General features: G+C 37.0%; 1 protein-coding gene across 3 annotated transcripts in view; it reads right to left on the bottom strand.

Moving 5' to 3' along the window:
* Positions 1 to 525: 525 nt before the first annotated feature.
* TLL1 (tolloid like 1) overlaps positions 526 to 17,784 on the bottom strand; it is a 125,208-nt gene continuing 107,949 nt past the window's right edge. For all 3 annotated transcript variants that reach the window (XM_036382837.1, XM_054514741.1, XM_036382838.2), the window contains 5 exons: positions 15,520 to 15,645; positions 14,040 to 14,167; positions 9,111 to 9,324; positions 4,189 to 4,439; positions 526 to 2,556 (listed from right to left, as the gene is read on the bottom strand). In XM_036382837.1, coding sequence (XP_036238730.1) covers positions 2,422 to 2,556; positions 4,189 to 4,439; positions 9,111 to 9,324; positions 14,040 to 14,167; positions 15,520 to 15,645 — 854 coding nt within the window. In that variant the 3' untranslated portion in view covers positions 526 to 2,421. The remainder of the gene's footprint in view (positions 2,557 to 4,188; positions 4,440 to 9,110; positions 9,325 to 14,039; positions 14,168 to 15,519; positions 15,646 to 17,784) is intronic.

Below are 17,784 nucleotides of genomic sequence, written 5' to 3'. Positions count from 1 at the left end.
ACCCTGTGGTTATTAGAGTAATCCTGAGGGGAATAAGAAAGCCAAATTTAGAGAAAAGGAAGGCTTTAGCAAACAGAGAGAGATAATATTATGGGGAGATGAGAACAGAAAAGTGGAAAATAAGATAGCATGGAAACTTGCATTTGCTTTCAGCCTCAGACTTTCCCAGTTCCTTTTGATTAACCATGCCAGGGAGACTGCTTCTGCTGCTGCTTGCTTTTCTTTCAGAAATTCAAGCATTGGAATTCCACCCAGCTGATAAATTATGTAACAACATCAAGAATACACAGTTTATTTTTTTAACTTTAGTAATATCTCTGCCTGAACTTTGTAGTAAAAGACCTTGGAGAAAATGTTTGTAGTTCATTTCTTGATCAAATAACCTGAAAAATGAGCCAAAAGACAGTGGAGCAGCATTATAAAAACACAGAAATGATTAAATTTTTGAACTTCACACACATCAGCTATCTAAAAAGAAAAATATATATGAGTAATAACAGGACTGTTAAAACAAGCAAAGAGATCTATACAGACATTCAGTTTTTATTTTTATAAAAAAAGGTCAGATTTATTAGTGCCAATGTATGTTCATAGAAGGAAACAAAAACTAAGCTAATTTGAGTAGCAACTTACATCAAAGGATATCAAAATAATATTTCTTGTAAGTGAAACATAATACTTCATTTAAACTTGATTCTTGCAAACTAGAAGTCCTTGTTATCTGTCTATGAAGCCTTTAAAGAAAAGTTGCTACAGTCAAACAGGGTCCTGATAGAACTTGGCACATAAAGAAACAATTCCATATTCACCCATACAATACCTCTCACTCTCCTGGAGCACTCATTCATACAATACTTACATAATGCATATACATTATGACTAGAGCCATGTACGGCCTAAAGCACATAGAATATCTCAGTTCTAAATGTAACATATCTCTACATCAAAAGCAGGTCTCTGTATTTACAGCAGATGATCTCTCTCTGCAGATGGGGCTTTTGCTTGAAGATCCTTTTGTTAGTGTATGCTAAGATGCTCAAGTTGTCAAATTATTTATCAAATTAGGAGTGTATCTACAGGAAGATCTGTCTGATTGTGTGCGAGGATTCTAAGGCAATAATAGTAGTTGTTCCACAGGAATAGCACTGCCATTGCAACCCACTTTCCATCGGAGCAGTAAAGCCTTCCTTCTCCAGATGCAGCCAGGTATAGTGAGACATTCATGATCTGCAAACTGTTGGCTCAAAAGTCTAAAACTTCTTGGTTTGTTTTTTTTTTTAATGTTCATGGAATAGCACCATAGAAATTCACACTTGGTATCAAAAAGATCCTGGGTCTGTTGCTTCGTTCTGCTTTTTTAACCATCATGGATAGTCTTGCTCTTAGGAAAAAAACCTAACAAAAACCTCTTTGGGAAACTTGTCTTTTGGACACTACTGCAGCCTCATTTCTGAGTAACTGAATCCAGCAAATAGCTCATTCACAAAAAGGTCCAAAGAAATAAAGCTTAGCAGTGCTTTCAAACATACTGCTGAAAAAAAAATTCAGTAGGAGGAGTTTCAGATGATCCTTGACCATTTCTCTTTTTCATGGATACAGATTTTGATTCACGACAGGTTTTTATTTCAGTCTCTTTCTATATTCAGTGCAAAATAAGAGCACATCATCGGAGATAGCTTACTTAACCAGTAAACCAAACATTTTCAGATGCTTACACCATTAAAATTCAGTCAGCTAGTGATTGGTCACTAGTGATGACTGATGTAACAGTTCAGACTTCTCAGTCATTAGTAAAACAAAATACTCTATAGATCAGTTATGTTTCAGAAGTAGGATTTTCCAGTTTCAAAACACTGATAACCTGACACAACAGGTGAATTTGTAAAAAATACAGAACAATGCAGGAAGGCCTTCCCATTTCATATGTTCTTCCAAGTCCTTGTACACACGGTACGCAGGATTCGAAGTCAAAGCAACTAGGTAGAAGGACAGTATTTGAGTGTGTGACCTAAAAGAGCTTCTTTTCCTTCTAGACACCATACAATTGTCAGAAGGAAGAATGATCTAGAGGGTCACTTCCCCTGAATGATACTGATTGAATCCACACGCAGTTCTAGCAAATACTGGACCATGAAAAAAAGCTTTTCTATTCTCCCTGCATGCCAAGTCCTTTCACAAGCTCTGCAGAGACAGTCAAGTATGGAGCCTGCACATCGTCCTCTTGACTATTCCACTGGGATAGGTGATTTTCTTCTTTTATTTTATATCAGTCTCTGGTATTATAAGTCAGCATTTCAACTGAACTTATATTAATCATTTGTGCTAATAACTTCAGTTTTTTTAAAAAATTACACGCCTTCCTTCCTTTCACTGTGCGTTCTTTCTTTCTCACTCTTTTTTTCTGGCATAGAGGTTCTTGTGTTATTTTTTGGTGTGCACGCTATCTGGATATTTTATACTTCTGTATCGTATATGAAATCCTTTCTTGTTGATCGTATCATCAGTGTGAAAGTGAAGTAAAAGAGATTCTCCTGCTGAATAAATTTCTTCTGGTGGCTAAAATAAATAAATAAAAGACAAAAAATTATCTGTCCTCTCTGTGTATTCATACACTATGAATATTATGAATATTTCTCTTTTTCTGCTACACCTCATCATGTAATTCCACTGTGTCTCATACAATGCCATTTGTCATCATAGGACAGAACAGTTCTGTCTCATTGTGCTCTCACTTATAGGCTAGAGGCAGACTGAGGAAATAACCTAACTCCTAGTTTTTCTCTAGTTCTGCTGGAGAAAGAAAGTGACTGGGCAGGACCATATACAATATTCTAAATTTGGATAAAAACCAGAGGCCAATACCTATTTTCTATCTTATTTTTCACAGCCTTCACGATGTCCTATTTTATTACTGAAGCACATTTATCAGAAGTAGCAGCTGAACTACCAATTCCTTCTTCTAAAGTTGAGAGGGTGGTAATAAGTACTAACATACATATTTTTCCCATTCCAGTTTAGATAATTTTGCATTTTATTTTCAATAGATTTTCTATTTAATTGTATCTATCCCATGTGGCATCTGAAGCTATTCATTTACATCTTATCAGAACCAAACCACCACCAATGCAAAACCATTCCACCCCAAACCCCCAAAAGAAAATAATTCAGACCATTTTCTGGTTTGCTGCCTCTGTACTTTTAAACACAGTAACAAAGTAAAATATTGTTTTGTGTGAATTAGTAGATTTTACTCAGCTGTAGCATTTCCCCTAGAATACATCCCCTGCAGCTCAAGTGGAAGCACCTTTTGTGCATCATTAATTAGTGTTCAAAAATGCGCTAAAAGGATTTAAGCCAGTTTACAGGTAACTTGTCTGAATGACTAAGATGTTTGATCCAGCTCAGAGGCTGAAAAAAGTGGCACATAATTACTCAAGAGCTCCCATCATCTTATATAGTCTTTGAAGCCTTTTATCTAGGCAAAGAGTATATGTACGAAAGTGTGCCTGCACTGGCACACATATAAAGAATTGATGAGGACTTGTGGGATCATTGCATTAGTTTTCTCAAGGCAGGCAGCCAGCAGATCAATGCAAGTCTAAAATGAGAAATAGGATACAGCATTTTCAGGGTGTTCTCTGGCCAACTTCATCCATGTCTTACAGTTAAAACATGCCAGAATGAATATAGTCTTTCACGGCTTTCTTAAGGCCCATATTAATCACCCAAGTTAGGAGCATATCTTTTTTCCTAAAATCAGACTTAAAAGTCAATGAGCATACTATAAATACTCCCCAGCTGCCCCTCCTACTTTAAAATGTAGCTTCTTTCCAATTCAAAGAACTTTAATGTAATAATTTTTAACACTGATGCATTACCCTCTATATAAGGAAAAAAAGCTGCTAACTTTTATTTGTGTGCTGATAAACATGCCACTGCCAGCTCCTTAAAGGTTACCATAACATTATAATACTTTGGTCAAAAAATACATGAGAACTTATTGATGAAAATATTTCACTACTACTACGGGCCTGCAAATTTATTCATTAAAATATGAGGTAGATAATCTAGTACCCTTACTATAAGGTGTTTAAACTGAATTTCATGACCCTTACCTTCCTCTGCCTTGTCTTTCTTATCTTTTTGCAGAAATGAAAAATAAAAAAAGGTTTGTACCTATTTACTTACCCCAGATCCACAAAATCGACCAAGTCTCACTGCTGTCTTATCATGACCATCAAAAAGCTCCACATAGTCGTAGCCACAGTCTGCCTCTTCCTCAACCTCAAAAGTCTGGAACATCAACTCGACGCGGGCGCCGCGCTCGGCCACCAGCAGCCAGTCGCAGTCGGCCTGAACCGGGTAGTTGTTATCACCAAACTGAGCATGTGAGTACAGGTCTTTGGGCTTCAGTTCAGCTTTCAAACGACCACCACACTCTAAATGGAGGGGGGAAAAAAAGATTAAGAAGTTTATTCAGTACAAATTTGTGTTTTCTTTTCATAGATGCACAGTCTCATTCAGGCTGTGTGCATTTTAATGTCGCAAGCACGTTAATCAAACAAGCTGAGAAACAAGTACTACACAGTATGAATAGAACTCCATCATTCTGAGTTTTCTCATATAAATTCTCTTCTATAACTAGAAAGACTTGAATATAGTTCAGAATTTTCATCTGAAAGACAAAGACAGGGAACACCAAAGGAATGTGACTTAAGCGATATGACAGTCTTTGAGCAGGCACTGGAAAGATTCTTGTGGCCAGCAAAACAGTTGCTATAAGGGTATCCACATTTCAATGGTGGTGCTTCCACAGGAGTTAATGACACCGTTTGCAAGTGATAGGGGAGGATCAGATCCAGCACACTCAGTGATTGAATGCAAAACTTTTTTGTTTCACACTAGTGTCAGCTTCAACCATAACGTGGCATCTGGAGAGCCAGCTCAATACTAAACACCCCTGCAAAGCTGGCTGCCTTGTTTGCTGTGTAGTTCATGAGCAGGCTTTTCTCTGTAAAGGAGTGGGCCATGAGAAAGCTGCTGCTACCAGATGAAGTCTTGTATCTGAAAGTCTGTCCTTAAGGCAAGCCTTTGGCAGGAGATCCATGCCTTTTGTCAAAACCATTATTTTAGCATAAATCTCTATTTGTACGCAGGTGCAAAATGGATGTGGGGCTTTAGAGCTTGTTTATAACTGCTCAAAGAGTTCAAAATTTAAATATGAATTAGCTGTAGTGTAAAGGTGAATAAGGTGTAAAACAAATAAGTAACAGTGTCATTAGAACCCAATGAAGAACATATGAAAATTGTACTTAAGAAAAAAATGCATTGTTTCCAATATGCATCATATTTCCAAAAGGTGGGTGCAGGCTTTGTTACTTTACATGTACGAAGATTTCAATGCAAATAGAATAATTTTGGTTTTGTTTCTCATCAAGAACAAATCATCTCTTACAGCACTTGATAAAAACATCAAGTGCAAATGAGCTTGAAAAAAATACTGAGAATCACAAGTTTAGATTTAATTTTTATAAATAAATAGATAATTTTACCTGCATTTAAAAATATGTAAATATTATTGATTGATCATTTTAGAGTAACCTGAAACAAAGAGCAATATTGAAATCTTTCTAAGCTTTGGTGAAGAGAGACTTTGAATTTTACTTCACGGACTCCACCCACACTAAACATGACCAATTGCACTATTATATTGCAAGGAGTCACATTTCAGCTAAGAGATAATAACAGTAATGACCAAATCCTTACTTTTTAAAAAGAGTGGGTTTTTTCTTAATAGGGTAATGAAGGAATAAAACCAGGAAATATAATTTAGAAGTAATCCATTATGCATGAATAGTTCATAATGAAATTTCATTTTTTTTTGCTCTTAAAGAACAAATAAGAGCACATGATAAAACATTGGCAAGAAAGATAGTTCAAACAGTTACTTCTCATTGATATTCTAATTTACTGGTTTTTCTCCCTATTCTGAATTTCATTTGGAGTTTTTTGTTGTTGATTTTGGGATTTTTTGGGGTTTTTTTGTTGAGGGGAGAGGGGGTTTGTTTTGGGTTTATTTTTTGTTTGTCTGGACTCTTGACAACATTAGGAACATCTCACTGCCTCAGACAACAAACAGCTGCAAACAAGACAACATTTAATGAACTGTCTGCATTCTTTCCCTCTGCTTGCTACAGAGGACAGGAGCTTAAAGGAGAGTTGTAGCCATACAACCAAACAAATTGAGCAGTAGTTTCCTGATTGTTCAACAAGCCAGACAGTTGGGAGAACCTTAAACCCACACCATCTGAACTAATGAAACAAGATTATAAATTTGATTCAACACTCCTATACTGAATTATTATAGCTATTTTGGAAGCAACACAGGCATCTAAACTGAGTGACATCTGAGATATCCAAATTTGTTTGAGACATCCTCCCAGCACTGACCAGATATGAATAGAACCTACAGTAGATCTGCAACCTCCTAGAGCAGTGGCTGGAAGACAGGCACCATAAATGAAGCTGTCCAGAAGAGAACTAGATGCCTGAGTTAGGGCAGACAGATCACTCCCCGAGCAATGATGTTTAATGTTCTGTCAGGAGCATTTTTATTAATTCCTCTTGGATGGGTTATGCCTTTTCTGAGAGGAGAAAATATGACAGAATCTCCTCTAAAACTGTTGCACTTTCAAAACAGCATTTTATAAGTTTTGCTCCACCCAAGGAAGCCTTTCTAGCCAGTTTATTTTTTAAGATTTACTGTATTTGCTGCTACATTTTTATCCTGTTTTCTGAAGTATTAAATGGAAATTTTGAAATCGGATAGCACTTCAAGCCAAAAAGTGTCATAGAAGGGAAATCATCATTGACAACTCCACTGGAATAATAAGGGGCCATTGAATGATGAAGATGCCAGGAATGCAGCGGCAGAGACAGCTCTGGGCACAGAATCCAGCTACTCATTCACTGCTGTTGTGTTACAGCAGTCCTTTCAGTCTGCCAACATGTTAGAAGAGATGGGAGCAGCTTCCTCAGCACTCCCTGTCTGTCTGTACAGGTATACAGAATCAAACACAACCTTGTCTGCTCCTATTGCACACCATCAACGATTTTTTCCCAGAAAAGATGAACCAAGGGAATACAATCCTCTGCCCATACACTTCCTAGGTATCTGCTCATTCACATGTGCCCACAGCACAGGGGTAAAATTCTCACAGAATTCTCACAGAGGGTCTGTGTTTGGCTCAAAGCTGGAGGAAGAGAGTGTGAGAACTGAGCTGTCCTTCATTCAAACACTATCTCCAGGTACATACCAGAGATGAGGGCTCATCTCAGGGAGCAGTCTGTGCAACAGCAGCTGACAGAAATAAATGTCCTTTCTTAAGGAGGTAAACTTTGTAGTTTTTTATAGCATTCTTAAAATCTGGGTAGATTTTATTTTTCTCAGTTTCTCAGAAAAGCACATGCTTGTCCATGCTATAAATGTTTTTATATTTAAGGCACATAAAATTTAGCAGGTCATAATAAAACTTGCAATCTTTAGAATTTAGGGAGTGTATATCTGAACTTTGTTCACATACTGATTGCTACAGTTCTGCAAACTGAAAGTGAGGACAATAAATGAAACAGCAGTTTTACCATACCTGATCTAGCAAGAGTTCTGACCTTTAATTATATACTCTAAGGTAATTAAAAATGGGTAATTATTACTTCTATCGAAATTTTCATCTAAGGGAAAATGTTACTGTAGTAGGGAAAGCAAAACATTGTATGCTTGTAAAACAGGATTTTCCACAAGAAAGAAAACTGAGTTACAGGTAGCTAAACTTTTCACTTTCAAGGCCCAGATCTTAAAGATTTCATATACTGTTGTCTACTGTCTTTCTCAGAAAGGGAAATTCACTTACTAAAGATTTTGAATTATTTAGAACAAATCAGAAGGAAAAAAAAGACAAAAGGCTAGCACTGATATATATGAGGATTTTTTAGCTGAGCATCACACATCAACTTGGTGGATACTTTGGTTAATATCATATTACACTAACCTTGTAGTATTACAATTACTTTATTATATATTATTATATATTATATAGATAATATGTTATTAATATAATTATATATATAAATAATGTTTATATATTTATATTAAAATAATATTATATTTTATATAATATATATTATAATATATATTATTATATATTATTATATTTTATTACAATGTAATAGAACTCACTACCTTTATAATTCTATTCATAACTATTGCCTATCATTAAAACTTATCTCCTAGAAGATATATTTATGAAATATTTTCTGAATTATTTATTGCCTGGATAAATAAGAATGAACTCTGGAAAGTAAAGACAGACATTATAATTGAAGATTAAAATAAATGTCAAAAAGCCCCTAATCCCCTTGTTTTACTACAGGCACTGGATGTTCAGAGGTTCAGCACTAGAGGCCACTGTAAGCCAAGCAACATCAGGGGAAAAATCTATACACTGAAAATGTCCCAGAAACTATAAATGCAATTACAAACCACTGTTTCCAACTTCAGTGACTTCTGCCAAACAAGAAAACTGAATGGTAAATATGAATAATATTATATTCTAAAGGTCCTAAAAAGTCTTTAATGTTGTTTTTTCCTTATTCTTCTTTAGTTTGTCTTTTGTTTTAAGCACTACAGGAAAGAAATATCTGTTTACATGAAACCCAAATTTTTGTTTAAGTTAGAACAGGAAAGTAATGGAGGTGCATCACATGTCCCAGTTAAGTGTTGTCATTACAAATACAGTGAAAAGATATTCAATCTTTTATGATCTCAAGTCAAGAATCCTAAGGAACCTCATTTCTTATTTGACTCTATTTTAACACCTTTTAATTTCTTACCTATGAGAGAAAGAGAGACAGAGAGAAAGGAATATCTAAAATATTAGAGAATACTTTCTGCAATCTCAGACTTTTCCTACTGGGTTTAAGGCTTCATTAGATACAGCTGTTACATCTGTGAACTCATCCCACTCCTACAAAAAAAAAAAAAAAAGTCTGCACATCTACCACTAAAGAACAATGGGTAAGTTATTAGTAAAGAGCACACCATGATCTCTGACCTGTAGAGTGAGTTGCTTGGAAGCCTTTCCTTTGAACTGAAGCATCAGAAATAAAGCGGAGGAACATTTTGTTTCCAGTAGCAATGAGAGGATCTGGTATTTTATTGCCACATAAGCGTCCCAGGATTGGCGATTTTTCACTTTCACCATCAAACACTTCCAAGTGGTCATAAGCACATTCTTGATGTTGCTCTATTTCAAATTCATTGAATGTCTAGGGGAAAGAAAAGTAAAATTAGCCATTGTGGGACTGTATTTACACGGTACATACATACACATGTTAATATGTTGTAGAGTACAAGGATGCAGTTAAAATGACAGATTTAACATTACTGCTTCTACAAGCCTGTAGAGTTGAATAACATATTGATCTTATTGATCTTTTATTGGAATAAAAGACACTGAACTTCAAGAGTGCATCATCCTTCATACAGAAAGGCATTAGCATCTTTATAAAAACTACTACCTATAATAGAATATTACTTATAAGAGAATATTAAATCTAGAATAGTACTGCCTTTCTGCTAAATTTGCACTGTTTTTAGGATTATTCCAAATTTCACAGAGCATTCAAAACAGCAAAATGACAGAAATTACTATTCCTTGCATTGTTGAGGATTGATAGAAACATCTGCAAAGCATAATGGCTCCCCCCCTGCCCTTTTCTAAAACCTACATCACACTGCAACTAAAGCCTCTGAGAATGACTTTTCCACATGAAGTTTTATGCATGAAAGCTATATTTTCTAATCTATTATTTAGAGATTTGTTTTCCTATTCTTACAACTTAATGATGTTTCAGACTTCACCCTTCATGCTAAGGTCACATTTTTACTAGCAAAAGCATTGTGAAAAACAACAAAATTGTGTTAATTGTTTGTTGGAACAAACTTCAGGCATTTCCAAAAAGTGTATGCCATGCCTGACAGAAACTGTTAACACACATACAACTAATACCCACATTTCAGATCTGGAAGACTATCTTCCAAGACTAGAACGATATAAACAAAGTTATTTCAAGGGGACATCTAAGATTTTTCAGATAAGAGTTTTTGACCAGGGCTAAATTTCAACAACCCTGAAGCTTAATATCTGGTAATTTCTCCTCATGTGAACACTGTGAAGGCAATATACATCTTTGTGAATTTTGTATAGAGTAAGCAACAATTTAAGGTGGAATTCAAAATATATTTTGTTCAACAGAACAGCATAAAACCACCAAGTACACATGCTTTCATGAATAGTCATGTAGCTGACTGTTTATGAAAAAAAACTTCAGAAGGCCCCAAACAAAACCCCATAACCCAAACAGAATAGGATTAAGAAACAATAATTAAAAGGAATAAAACTGAGCTATCAAATACCAAGCAAATATCACAATTAAGCATTCTCTCTGGTACACCAAAACAAATCTGACCTACCAAATCACTTGTAGAACCCTGAGAGTGTGAAATGCAATGGTAATTTATATTAAAAGCTGACCTAAAGAGCTAACACAGTTTTTTTTCTCCCAGAGAACTTCAATACTCAGAATACCACTTATTTTATATGAAGAACTGTGTGATGCAGCAAATGCAGGTTCATTTCATGGTGAAAGTTTGGGGTTTACATTAAGGGATTGAAACTGCAGAGGCAATGAAAATAGCCGTACAGCCGTCACTCCTGCTGCTCTTGAATTGTGGTCAGCCATCCTACTTTTATGATGCCAACTATGTGTTGTCATTCATACCAAAATAAAATCTGATGGATTAAGAAAACCCCAGAAAGCTGAGAAACTAAGTCTCAGTAAGGGAGTTACTTAAACACAGTGTTGAGTCAAGCCAACTTGGAATCAATGGGAGCAATAGGCATGATCCAAGAGCAGCCTGCAGAAATTCATTTTTTTTAGAGGAAAATTAGATCTGTTTTGTTGACTTCTCACCAGCATGAAAAAAACCCCAACAAAACCAACCCTCTCCAGGAAGCATATCTCATTATGAACTACAAGGCACACCTATTATTTTGAATATTTGACTTCTCACTGGGATTCCCAAACCTGCAGAAGCACAGTACATGTTATATTGGGTCCCTCAAACATGACCAGAAAAAGTCCTAAATCTGTTGTGGGTATAGCAATCTATTCTAGCAATTCCAAAGGGAATGCAAAGAAAACTTGCTTTTTAAAGGAAAATCTGATCTTAATGTGCATAGTCCTTTAAAATCAAAAAATGTCTGATATTTTAAAATACCCAAAGACAGTCTCAGTTTTTTAAAGGTCAGCCAGTTGCTTGCAAGTTTGAAAGAGGAAAACTGACATAAACTTCCCTTAACCATAACTGAATAGTTGCTGCCAACAGAGTTCACAAATGATCTAATAAAGTTGGTAGTATAATTAAATCACACCCTCTCTTCCTGGGACAAATACTTTTGAATTCCTACCCCACCATGACTATTTTAACTCCATGTGATATGTCTCCTTAGTGGGAATGATACTCAGAAATGTTCCATATAGCTTCTGGCCATCCAGCCCTTTCTATCTACAGCACTCAACCAAGTAGATACGTTGGTGGCACTTATGGACAGCTGCCTGGAGGGGACACTTAAGTCTGTCTCTTATAAACATCCGGCTGATTAGCTCACGGAAATCAGTCTCTCTGCTATGTACATTTTCAAAGCCATCTTTATCTACATGCTTCATTTAAAAGTTCTGAAGTGCATACCCTTTTTTTTCATAGGCTTTTTAATTGCACCAAATAATTGAATTTAGCCCGTACAGGAAGACACTTTTCAATGGTTAGCAGAGTGAGGGCAATCACAACAAAAGATTAGTTTCTATACCCACACCCATCTTGAAAAAGAGAGCACAGCCTCACAATTCTTGTGGTTTGTTACCATGAAGTAACCAATCCACTTCTTCAATCTGAACAAGAAAACTATGAAAAGTAAACTTAAACACAGTGTGAAAGAGAAAATAATCACCCAATGTGGAATTATGGTATTAATATTATTGATATGGGACCTCGCTGTACTGCACAACTTAAAGATATTGTACACGCAGAATTTAGTAACTGACCCTACTGGATTGCACAGAAGAGCAGATCTCAGACTCTAAACCATGGAGTAATTGTTGAAAATTCTATCTAGTAAAATTCTGTATATTTTTTCAGTTCCATTGGCAAAAGCCAATTTAAAATACCTTTTCTTTCTAAAGTAGACCATGGAATATTTGGCTGAAGATATCTGAATGTTGGAATTTCACCTGCTGTGGGTATAAGTATTGGAAAAGCTTTTACAGTAACATGCCTATACCTGGCTGGCTTTAGTTTATTCAGCCAGTATGAAGAACACTTGCTCAGAAGCAGCAGTAAGAAGGCTGCCTGAATTAGAAACCTATTTTTTAACTCTTGGAATCAACAGAGCATGCACACCACTCATTCTCCACCACCACCATGTCCTCCAGTACAGTTCAACTGTTTTACTTTTGGCAAACAGGGATCAATACACAATCCCACATCAGCACCAGTAACAGGAGTGGTTTAACCCCAGGCAGCAGCCAAGTCCCACACAGCTGCTTGCTCACTGCCCCACCAGTAGGACTGGAGAGAGAATTGGAAGTGTGAAAGATAGAAAACTTGTGGGCTAAGATGAAGACATTTTAATGGGGAAAGCAAAAGCAGCTCACACAAGTAAAGCAAAACAAGGAATGAATTCACTGCTTCCCATGGGCAGGCAGGTGTTCAGCCATCACATCTGCCCCACCACCACTCCAAATACCATCCCCTTCCTCCTTCTTCCCCCAGTTTGATATCCTGAGCATGATGTCTATAGTCTGGAATGTCCCTGTGGTCAGTTTGGGCCACCTCTCCTGGCTGTCTCCCCGCCAGCTTTCTCTGCAATCCCAGCTTCCTTGCCAGCAGAAAAGGCCTTGGTTCTGTGTAAGCCCTGCTTAGCAATAGCAAAAACATCTCTGTATTATCAACATTGTTCAGCTCAAATCCAAACCACAGGCCCATACCAGCCACTGTGAATAAAATTAATTCTACCCCAGACAAAACCAGGACAAGGGGTTTGGGTTTGCTAAGGTTGGCAGTTATGAGATTGGAATATACCCTTCATCCCTGCACAATTACTGCCTATTGCTTGTACCTCTGAAACAGAGATATCTCTCTCCTTAACTTTATTTGCTCCAAAACAGTTGAAAAATCAATTTAGAAGTTTAAATATATGTAAAGCCAGCTTTTGTTGTGGCTGTCCTGCAAGTAAGCTGCAGAAGACATGCTGGGGCTGAGCTCAAAGCAAAAGCCCTATTGGCAGGACTGTGCCTTTGGCCTCATACAGAGGCCACATAACCTCAGCAAACCTGCAAAGCCATCTAAGATCTGCTAGGTCTGTCTTTGGACACCAGCACTGTCCCCAGCCAGCTGGACACCGAATTCACAAATCTACTCCAGGCTGCTCTTCTACTTACATTAAAATTTGAAACCACTTTAAAATGAGAAATCCAGATTCTCAGAGTTTTTGTATCTTTTTTCCTTCTCAGAAAAACAGAACAGGAAAAGGTGTGTGTAGAGGACTGCTCATAACTCAAAATTTTGCTTTTTCTATCTACTGGAATTTGTGTAAATGGCTTCTGCCATATTTGCCAAAACTTTGCACAAGTTTTATGAGTTGTAACAATGATATAGTAAAGTCTGACAGGAGGAAAGCGCTCCTCCTGCCTTTGCTGTAGAGAGTATTTCCAATCACTATAAACTTAAATCACAACACTATGATATTGAGTAGTCCCTGTTGGCCAGAAATGGACAGGATTCAACAAGTTTTTAAAATAGTTTACCTCTGGGATGCAAACTGACAGTAAGGTTTAGTAACAGTTTCATATCATTGAGCAGTCATTTGAGAAGCTGACTTGATGGAAGAAAAGCTGAAAAGGAAGGGAAAGCAGAGACTCACCAGTTTGACCCTCTGCCCAGGGGTGGCACTGATTTCCCACGTGCACTCCTTCCTGCTGGGATACTTGTCAGGCCAGTTGGGACTTGTGATGATGCCATTGGGACTGTGGATCTTCTGCTCACACTCAGCTGTGCCAATAGGGATAGCAGCAGTTAATCTGGGGGTCAGCATTCAGAAGTAGTCAACAAAGTACTATTTTTTGTCAGGGCAGCCACCAAGTGGAAAGGATTTTTAAGAAGATAGGTAAGCATGCTTTTCAGAGGGCATAGTCATGTTATTCCCCTCAGGCATGTGCTTTAGAGAATTAACCCAGCATGTTTCTTTATGGATTGTTGTGAAACATACACTGCTGTTTACAATGGATGGCTTTTTTTCAGAGAAAGTCTTATACAGGAATAAACATAAGATAAATATAAAGGACTTTCTCATTCCCCCCACCCTACATACAAGTAAGTGTGTAAATCCATATGAAAATTTCACTACTCCAACTTCAAAAGAAATTTCTCAAACAATTTATTTTTTTCTCTTCTTGGTAATTTTCACTGCAACTTCAGAGCAATCAATTTGATTTGTAAATCACAGCTTCTAGGTAAACATATACACAGTGTGAGAATAGCTAAGACTAAACTGTAAGTATGTACAAAAAGCAGCCTAGTCACTGAATTTGCAACTAAACCACTAGCACCCAGAACTAAAAGAAGGAATTTTTGTATTTACTTTTAGCAATCTCAATTTGCTTTCTAAATATCAGAGAATTCTTTGAAAGAAAAAAAAAAGACCTTTTAGAGTGGGCAACTAAAACCAGTGAAAATGCAAATAATTCACAAAGGGCATGTCTTTACTCTCAGATTAAATCCATGCTAGAAAACATTGAGACATTACAGCAGCTCTCACAATATTGGACACTTGAGGTTCATTTGCAGAGAATTTAAATTCTACCTAAGTCCCAAAGCCTATTGTTTTCTTGAAGGTAGCCACCTCGAGAGAGACAAAGGAAGAAAGATGCTCAGGGCTTTGCTGGAACTTAGATTGTCTGAACATGTCGCCTAAAACAAACCCAGAAAGAGTAGATATGGTTTCAACCTGGCTGTGAGGAAACTAACTGCTACTGATAGCAGCTAATCACAACTTTACCAGGCTTCTCTCCAGAAACTCTACCCCAGTGTTTAATACAGCCTTAGATAAATACTTTATCAGAGCTTTAAATATTCTACACTTCACAGAACTATTGAAAGTAGCACTCTGTGCCAACGATCCCAAGTTTTCCAAACTTCATTCCTGTGGACCTCAAACTCAGCCCACACAAATGCTGGGGATGGAGGGGATGGGAAAGGGGAGCGATGTTGTTGCGTTTAAACCCAAATGTCTAAAACCCCATTACCGAGAACTTCTTTTCCTTTCTTTTGTTTGAAAGGAGAGCTACAGAAAGCTTTCTGCGAGACAGCTGTGTAACCAACCACTCCACTGCCTTCCTGCTCACCTTCCTTGCAGTCATGTTTATTTTCGTGTAGCACAAATCCATTCCGGCACTGGCAGACGTAGCTTCCCACTGTGTTGATGCACTCGTGCTGGCAGCCCCCGTTGTCCTTGGAACATTCATCCTTGTCTACAAAACACACAACAAGCTCAGGTGAGCACAGAGCTCCCAGCAGACCTTGCTACCAAGAGGAGCACGGAGCCTGAGGCCAGAGCAGGATAAGCTACAGCACAGTCACTCTTCCCAGTGAGGCACTTTTGTGGTGCCTTAGTTTTAGGTCACTCTTTGCTCAGCCTGCAGCCTTGCTCTGTGGCACAAAGAGTCTGTCTCATCTTTCTAGAAATTGAGCACTAGTTCCTAAGAGAGAAGAAGACTAGTAAAACAAACAAGCTAGAACAAAGGAGGTAAGAGATTGACCAGCTTTTACTCTTTCAAGTGGTCTAGCTGGTAAAAGTTTCATAAATATCCAGTTTTATCTTAGTAAACAATGGTAGTGTAGTTTATGGACAACACATATTATTCCAGCTTTGTGCAAATTCCATAATGGTGATATCTTGAAAGGAACACATAGATCAAAAAAAGACTTTAACTTCTACACATTAAACATGTAAGAAGAGAAAGATTTCACATAAGCTTTTCTAATAAGTTGGGCTTTTTTCCCCAGCAGAGTGACAGTGTGCTTTACTTTTAATGAATCTGGACATTATAGACCATCACAATAAGACAAACATTTCATTGAAAGAAAAAAAAAAGAATTTGGCATTAGTTAGTTCAGGAGCTACAATGTAGCACACAGTTCTGTTTATTAACATATAATCCTTCAAAAGAGCTTTTAGTGTGTTAGAAATAAAGCAGAGAGTAGTGAAGGAAATATGACCTGCATTAAACAGCTACAAATTCATTGCATGGAAAAAAGCCAAACTAGATTAACAGGCTGTCATAGTAGCAAGAGGCCTCTGCTGCCATGCTTCTATGTCATTCAGCTGTTCTTGCTTTAGGTGAGGCTGGTCCCTTTAAAAGAGGCAGACTTCTTCTGACATGTATATACACGTACATGCATATATGTGTGCACATCTATATAACTATAAATGTACACACACATATGTATACATTCTTAGATATAAAAATATATGGATATAGATATATATATATATATATATGTATATAAGGACACACATATTAAACCTCCCCTGTATTTTACTAAATGTGCCATTTCAACATGTAAAAAAGAGGAGGAAAAAGAGCAAAGGAATTTTGGTCATCCCAGAGGTCTGGTCGTTGTGGGTTGGAATGCAGACCATTTACTCCCTTCAGTCTTACTTACCTTGGAAAGCAACAGTTAACATTATCTCCAAACAAGGCAATGTGATATTTCACACTTTACCAGGTATGGCAAGAATTTCTATAGATTAGAAGCCACCATGGATGATTTAAGTCTCTTTTCACTGTCTTACTCATGCATTTTTTCCGTGCCCTTACTGATGCTCATATTCAGTAACACAACAAAGGAAATTTGCATTGTAATTGCATACACGTCATCTTCCTCTGCCAAAATGTTTTTCAGCACTTGACCTGTTGACTTGCAGGTCCTTCCATAAAAATCAGCTTCTACTTATAATACAAGATGATAATGTGCATTTATTGGTAAATTCTGCATGTCAAACCCAAGCATCCACTGCATTTTGTACTGTAACTCTCAAATCTGTTTGCACCTAAAGTTTTTGGAAGCTTTCTGCAAATGTGAACAGATCTGAAGGTTAAGAAAGAGTTGAAAACATAGATACCTCTTGGAACCATACATTCAAAGAGATACTACTTGTCATTTTGATGATGAAAGGAAGCACAGAAGCTCCACAATACACTGTTTATGCACCTTGCAAAGCAAGTCCCTAACTGAGGTAGCAAATCTATGCAATGTCGAACCAAAGTCATAATTTTGCAAAAGCAAGCATTATCACAAATTAATTCCACATTGCAAGTGAAGAACAGTAGCAATCAACTGAGAAATTAGAACTATTATGAACAAAATTCTTCAATACTTCCCTCCTAAGTATTAGCTTGTAATTTTCCACCAGAAAAACAAAAGGAAAGGAAGGCAAGCTCAAAATGCATTCAAGTTAGGTTTTCAAGTACAGAGTAGGCACACAAATTCTAAATAAATAAAAGCCCTGACCATTTTCATCATCCACCAAACTCTATAAAAACACTGAAAAGTATTTTAACTTTAGATATGTTTATATTCTGCAAAATAATCTCTTAAGAGACAAG

This window comes from Molothrus ater, chromosome 4 (genome assembly GCF_012460135.2).
Source record: "Molothrus ater isolate BHLD 08-10-18 breed brown headed cowbird chromosome 4, BPBGC_Mater_1.1, whole genome shotgun sequence".
Lineage (NCBI taxonomy): Eukaryota > Metazoa > Chordata > Aves > Passeriformes > Icteridae > Molothrus > Molothrus ater.
This window is presented reverse-complemented; position numbering and strand designations above follow the sequence as displayed.